This window comes from Chrysemys picta, chromosome 2, assembly GCF_011386835.1.
Source record: "Chrysemys picta bellii isolate R12L10 chromosome 2, ASM1138683v2, whole genome shotgun sequence".
Classification (NCBI taxonomy): Eukaryota; Metazoa; Chordata; order Testudines; family Emydidae; genus Chrysemys; species Chrysemys picta.
Genome location: NC_088792.1, coordinates 147,841,445 through 147,848,484, shown reverse-complemented (window position 1 = coordinate 147,848,484; position 7,040 = coordinate 147,841,445). Strand labels below are relative to the sequence as shown.

General features: G+C 64.8%; 1 protein-coding gene across 2 annotated transcripts; it reads left to right on the top strand.

The window, feature by feature from the left end:
* The first annotated feature begins 673 nt into the window (after window positions 1-673).
* MRPS24 (mitochondrial ribosomal protein S24) lies at window positions 674-6,262 on the top strand. 2 transcript variants are annotated; one of them, XM_065584286.1, is made up of 4 exons: window positions 674-2,767; window positions 4,098-4,178; window positions 5,195-5,306; window positions 5,737-6,262. In XM_065584286.1, the coding sequence occupies exons 1-4, from the start codon at window positions 2,339-2,341 to the stop codon at window positions 6,018-6,020; spliced, it is 906 nt and encodes a 301-aa protein (XP_065440358.1). In that variant the 5' UTR covers window positions 674-2,338; the 3' UTR covers window positions 6,021-6,262. The 2 variants fall into 2 exon arrangements, with proteins under 2 accessions (XP_065440358.1, XP_005304469.1); XM_005304412.4 differs by having other exon boundaries at window positions 2,474-2,585.
* Window positions 6,263-7,040: the final 778 nt, after the last annotated feature.

Sequence of the window (7,040 nt, the reverse complement as noted above, 5' to 3'; positions counted from 1 at the left end):
CCTGGGGTGTGGACCCCAGCACTGGACTTGGGATTCCTGTAACGGTCTCAGCCAGCCTGTGTCCTGCAGGAAGCTCATGGCCTTCAACTGGGAGCCCTGTTAGCTGCAGCATTGCACCGAGCGCTCATTAGCCACAACCCCCCTGTCCTTCTCAGAGTCCCTGCTCACCACGGCGCCATCTCCCACCCTGCAGGGAAAACCCGGAGTTTGGGTTCCCTGCAGTGCTGCCTGGCCTCGGGCTGGGTTCAGATGCTGCTGGTCAATGGGCGCAGCAGGTCTCTCCGTCGTCGCAGGAACCCAGCCTGTCAGGACTTACACCCGCCCCAGCCTTCCACTTGCCTGCTAACTGCGCCAGCAAAGATCTGAGCCTACACTAGATCGGGGGGGGGAGGGGCGGGGGGGGGGAGAATATTGAACAGCTTCGGCCCAAGGAGCGAGCCCTGGGGGACCCCGCTAGAAGCATCCCCCATCACTGATAGCTCCCCATAACAACGCCCCGGTGTGATCCGTGAGCCAGGTTTTCTCCATGCCCCGCGGGCCCTGTGTGGTCCATGCAATGTGGATCCCTACAGATCAGCCCTCCAGCAGCCCCAGGCCTCCCAGCCTGTAAGCAAGGGCCTGGAGCAATGACTATTTCCCACTGGCCGTGCTGCAGCCAGGCAGCCCCAAGTGGGAATAGAACCCAAGAGTCCTGGGTCCCTGCCCCCCTGCTCTACCCCTAGACCCCACTCCCATCCCAGAGCTGGGGATAGAACCCAGGAGTCCTGACTCCTAACCCTCCCCCTCCACACACAAAGGCAGAGCTGGCTCACTTGTAAATCAGAGAGGGCAGGATTCCCCTCCCCCTTCCCCTGCAGACCTATGGGCTCTACAGTGCCCTATGCCCTGCCCCCCTTGCTACTCCGCCCCGCCTGCTCCTGCCATTAAGCTGGACCCTCCAGCCCCAGGTTTCGCAGGTGTGCCTCTGTGCTCAAGGGCAGGCCACCTGGGTGGGCACGGGGCCCTGGGCCATTCACACGCTGATCACCCAGAGGCAGCACTACCTGCCACGGGCTCCTCTGCCCTGCTCTCGTGGGGGGCAGGGTAGGGGTCAGGCCCCATGGCCCAGCCAGCCCTCTCTGCTGCAGGGGGTGGCATAGCAAGAGATGGGCCCTGTGCCCTGACCATGGGGGTTGCCCAGTTTGCAGAGGCAGTGGGGAAATCTTGCCCTTGAGTCTGGATCTAGCTGCCCCCTACAGCAACCCCTCTCCCTGCCCTGCTCTCACTGCAGGCCACTCTTACCCATGCTGAGCCAGGGCCCCAGGGTGTGGGTGGGGCACCCCCATCCCTAGCCAAAGTGGGACTCACACAAAGCATAGAGCCTGGCCCCAACCCCTTGCAGAACCAACCAGCCACACACCGTGGCCCTGACCCACAGTCCCCACGGAAATCTCGGGGCCCCACACGGGCACGGTCCTTAACGAGTTTGGCAAAGCCTGGAGCCTATTTCTCAGCCCTGCGAGTGGGTCGGCCCTGTAACAATGCTCCCTGGGGCAGGGCCCAGCAGTGACCCACTCCGACCCCACTGCAAATGGGGCGGAGGCTGGTCCAGCCCCTGCATCGGGCTATGGAGGGCACCTGCCCTCAGCTGGTTATGTTCACCCACCCAGGCTGACAGCCAAGCCCACTCCCATCTGCGACCAAGACAGGCTTTCTGCGCCCATCACCCTGGTATCAGGGCCTGAGTACAGAGCTGAACACAGCAATCCATGCACTGATCACCTCCAGGCTCAACAACTGCTCCCAGGAACCAGCCCCGAGAAATCCCTGGCGCCACCCCACTGGGCACGCTATGCCCTGCTAGCGTGGGACAGGTCCTGCGTACCTGAGACGAGTCTCCCTGTGAACTCCTGCTGCAGCCACATGGCACTGGGACGACGACATTGGGCTGGACTCCGGAACTCGCTCCCAGAGGAGATCGGAGCCCCTGGGTGTGAGCACATGCCCTGCTAACCGCAGCCTGTATGGTCCTGCTTTGGGGATCCACTCCCAGGACCCCAGAAACCAGCCAGCTCTTCCCTGGCAGGCGGGCAAGGGGCAGAGCGAGGGGGCAAGATGGTGTAAAACAGCCCCCAAAGCTGTGAACCTGCAGGCAAGGGACGCTGGGACACATACCCCCAACATGCCACAACGGGGCCCTGATCTCGGTGGGGGCGACTGGGTGCTCCTGTAACACACAAAATACCCACTTGTGTGTGTAAACTCCTGGGAGCCCCACGTGCCAGCACCGGGGGAGGGGTTGAGCAGGTCACAGGGGACCCCCCCGGGGCTGACGCTCCAGCGCCCCCAGAGCCTGCTGATGAGGAGCCCCCGCCCAGGGGAGCAATGCGGGGGGGCAGAGACCAGCCGGCCCCACCCGGCACCCCACGCCCCTCCCCCGCCCGCCAGGAGGAGGCCTTGGGGGCGGGGTTACCCCTTCGGCTCCATCCCCGGCCCCGCCCCCTTCCCGGTGCAGTTTGGTTCGGTTTGGCTCCCCCCTCCCCCTCAGTGGGCGGAGCTTGACACGTTCCAAGATGGCGGCGCCCTTGTGGGGAAGGGGCCTGACGGTGAGGTGCCGCCGCGGCCTGAGCCCCCCTGGGGGCGGGGCCTAGCGCGGGAACTTGTGCCCCCCGGCGCACGTGGGGCCGGGGGTCGCTGGGCCAGGCAGACGTACCGCGACGGGCCGGAGCCGAGGCTAGTGGCTGATTCAGCTGGGCAGCGCCCAGCGCGTGGGGATGTGCACGGCGCTGTACGTTGTGCCAAGGGCTGTGCAAGCACAGAGAGGGCAGGGGGTGTAAAACAACGGGGCGGGGGGGGTGCCCCGGCTGGGTGGGACCAGGAGAGGGGGATGCAGCTGCCCCCCTGGTGTCACTCTGCTCCCCTTTCCCCGGGGAGTTGGCAATCCAAGTACACGCCGCACCGAGGAGCCAGCTCCGGCTCCTGTCAGAGCCCTGCGGACGTGCCGACAGCTGCAGCTTGCCCAGTATGCCGACCCTGGCAACTCAACTCCGCGACATTTCATCAAAATCCACCGGCCCAGCACCGAAATGGCCCGCTGGGTGTCCCTGGAGCCGGGTTTGCAGGAGGAATGCGCAGGACCCAGAGGTGCCCGCGGCTTTGGAGCCGGCCGGCGGGGCATTACAGTAATAGACTGACTCTGGGCGTGTCTTCCTCCAGTGGTTCTAGCACAGGGGTGGGCAAACTTTTTGGCCTGAGGGCCACATCTGGATATGGAAATTGTATGGCTGGCCATGAATGCTCACAAAATTGGGGGTTGGAGTGTGGGAGGGGATGAGGGCTCTGGCTGGGGGTGCAGACTCTGGGATGGGGCCAGAAATGAGGAGCCCAGGATGCGGGAGGGGACTCCGGGCTGGGCAGGGGGTTGGGGTGTGGAGGGGGTGTGTGGCTCCGGTTAAGGGTGCAGGGTCTGGGGTGGGCTGAGGGGTTCAGAGGGCGGGAGGGGGTTGGGGCGCGGGAAGGGCTTCAGGGGTGCAGGCTCCAGGTGGCGCTTACCTCAAGCAGCTCCCGGAAGCAGTGGCATGTCCCCGTTCCGGCTCCTACGCAGAGCCGTAGCGAGGCGGTCTGCGCGCTGCCCCATCCGCAAGTGCTGCCCCGCAGCTCCTGTTGGCTGTGGTTCCCGGCCAATGGGAGCTCTGGAGGCGGCGCTTGGGGCAGGGGCAGTGTGTGGAGCCCCCTGGCTGCCCCTACGTGTAGGAGTTGAAGCGGGGACATGCCGCTGCTTCCAGGAGCCGCGTGGAGCCACAGCATGCACAGAGCGGGGCAAGCCCTGACCCCGCTAGCCGGCTGGAGCGGGGCAAGCCCTGGACCTGCTCCCTGGTGGGAGCTTGGGGGCCAAATTAAAATGTCTGAAGGGCCGGATGCAGCCCCCAGCCATAATTTGACCACCCCTGTTCTAGCAGCTGGCTCCCGGCTCCCACGAATGTGTCTCCTGCAGCTCAGTCCAGGGGTTTGTGTCTCTGGTGCTGCAACTCCTTCGTTCAATCCCCAGCATGCAACCAGGGGTCTGTTACACTCGCCGCCTCCCCTGCTCCCTAACGCCCTGTGCTTTGCTTTGCTAGGCCGCTCCGTGGAACCGGGGCGCTTTCTCGTGGCTCCTTTCCTGCAGCCGGGCTATTCAGACCACAGCTGTGTGTCACAAGGTAAGTGCACAGCGGGCTGCTGCTGCGAGGGTCTGTCCGTGTGGATCCCAGCACTGGCATACATGGCTCGTGCACTTGTGAGATGCAGGTGCCAGTGGTGGTATCCCATGGACAGCCCCTCAAAGAATCCCAGGAGCTCTAAGGTAAGTAACAGCCGTCCCTCCCTCTGAACCTGCAAAACCAAAGCTGGAGAGGGGCCTGTGAGACAGGGCCTCACCCACCCAGCAAAGCCACTCCCCAGCAGGGACAGAGGCACAGAGTTCTGGGCGAGGCCTTGGAAACCCCCCATGTACCCCAGCAACCTGTGCCAGGAGCCTTTGCTTTCTCCTGTGGAGTCCACCCCAGCTCTGTGTCCCCCGAACAGTCCTGTGTGGCAGGTGTGGTTAGGGCAGGAAGGCAGGACTTCTGGGTTCTACACGCAGGTTTGCCACTGACTCCCTGGATGACCAGGGGTGGGTCCTTTCTCCTCCATGCCTCAGTTTCCCCCAGGACATGAGGTGATTCTGCCCTGTCCAGGGGTGGCAGGGGACTGGAGGCTCAGTGAGTCGATGTCGAAGAGCGGCTCCTGGGCTTAGTTTTGTAGCCTGCACCTCGCTGCACCTGTTCTTCGCTGCGTCTGCACCTTCAGCGCCCCTGAGGTGCCTGCTGAGAGTGTGAGTCACTCTGAGGCATCAGATGGGCAGGACCCAGAGGCGCCCCTAGCAGGGAAATGAACACTCAGGCTAAAGCTTCCTGCAGGCTGCCTCTCACACAGGCTGCATGCAATTCTGCTGCCAGGCGTAGCCAGTCCCAAGGAAGGGGGCATGTGGATAGTGGGATCAGCCTGCTAGCAACAGGGGGTCAGTGCTCTGGGCCCTAGGTACTGCCAAACGCTCTGAAATACCTGCTGCCCCAGCCCTTCTGGGCTATTAATGCCTATGGAGCAGGGGAAGATGTGTGCCTCGCTCCTGGCCCTGCCAAGTGGGGGTAGCCGCCATGTTGTTTTTCACCCCCCACCCATGGGTGTTATCTTACAGAACCGGGCAGCCCGAGTGCGAGTCGGGAAAGGAGACAAGCCGGTGACGTACGAACAGGCCCACCCGCCTCACTACATCGCCCATCGCAAGGGTTGGCTTTCCCTGCACACCAGTGAGTGACCCGCCAGCCGCTGCCCTGCGGGTACCTGGGCTTCCCCGTCTCTCAGCACCTGCCCTGTCCCCCACAGTGCCTCCTGCTGGGAGAGGCCGGGGAGGGAGTAGCTGGGAGTGCCTCCTCCCAGCCAGTGCCCTGCTCTGCCCCCCACAGCGCCTCCTGTTGTGTGGTCCCTTTGACTTAACAAAAGGGGGGGGGGGTCTTCAACCTGGGCATGGGCCGTTCTCCCCCCCGCCCCCCTGAGCTCTTCTCCAGGCGTGAGGGAGGGGAGCGGAGCGGAGGAAGATGTGTGTTCCCTGGCTGGATCCTGATGCGGTGCCCTGGCTGGACACCCACGCAGCCCCCTGCTCTGCCTGTACCGGCTCTTAAAGGTGCCCTGTGGGCATGCGTGCCTGGTGCCATCCCCTCACCCCCCGCTGCCCTGCAGGTAACCTGGACGGGGAGAGTGGGGCAGCCGAGCGCACCGTGGAGGACGTCTTCATCCGCAAGTTCATCTACGGCACCTTCCACGGCTGCCTGGCCAATGAGATCGTGCTGAAGCGCCGCGCCAACGTGCTGGTGGTCTGCGCCGTCTTCCTGCAGCGCCTGCCGCCCTACAAGTTCTACTTCCTGGTGGGCTACACTGAGACGCTGCTCTCCTTCTTCTACAAGTGCCCCGTCCGGCTGGAAGTGCAGACCGTGCCTGAGAAGGTCATCTACAAGTACCTGTAGCCCTGCAGCGGGGCACCCCGCCTTTCCCCTGGGCCAGCCCAAGCAGTGGGGCTCCTGTGCCCGACCAGGCCACCTGCTGGCCCATTGTGGGGCAGGAGAGTGGCTCCGCATGGGCCCGAGGAGGCCATGGACCCACAGGTGGTGGCTGTGGGGCGCTCTGGGGCGGGTGTTACCGTGGCTCTGGACATAGCAGTGGCCCGGCCCGGCAATGGGGAATAAAAGGACTCTGTCCCCTGCGTCCATCTCTGGAGTCACCGTAGCCCAGTTTCCTCCCAGCTTGGTCCCGGGGCGGTCAGAGTGTGGGCCTGGGAGCATGGGCAGCGGGATGCATAGGTTTAGGCTGTGCCTCTCCAAACAGCAAGGCATGGCCCCACCCCATGCCGTGACCTCTCCCTGCACGTGACTCCAGTCCTCCAGCTCCAGCCCCCCAGCACTCCAGCTGGGAGGCCGGGGCCGCCCGCTTTCCCGGCACTCCGGGGCTGGGGCCGTGCACCGCCCGCCTTCCCATGCTCCGGGGCTGGGGCCGTGCACCGCCCGCCTTCCCATGCTCCGGGGCTGGGGCCGCGCACCGCCCGCCTTCCCGGCGCTCCAGGGCTGGGGTCGTGCACCACCCTCCCTCATGGCGCTCCTTTGGGGCTGGGGTGTTAGCTATGGGACTGCGCCGGTGGCCACAGTGGGGGGCCCTCTGGGCTCTGGCAGGTAGCAGAAGGGGTGTGGCCTCAGGTGGAAGGGACGGGGCTGGGGGCTAGTCTCCCCTAGCCACGGTTCATGCGCTACCCATGCCTGGGAGCCAGCAGCTTCGCATCCCCCCCGTGTCTCCCCCCGCCCCCCCGGGACATGGCAACGTACATGAGGGCTCCCTCCTGCCCCCTTCCCACCCAAGAACCCCCCCCATCCCTGTGGGACCTACACACAGACCCAGATCTGGGAAAGCCAGCGTGGTGGATTGGGGCCTGTGTCACGGAGTCGCCGGGGCGATGCTCTGGAACTGCTCCCTACGAAACCAGGCAGGACTCTGGG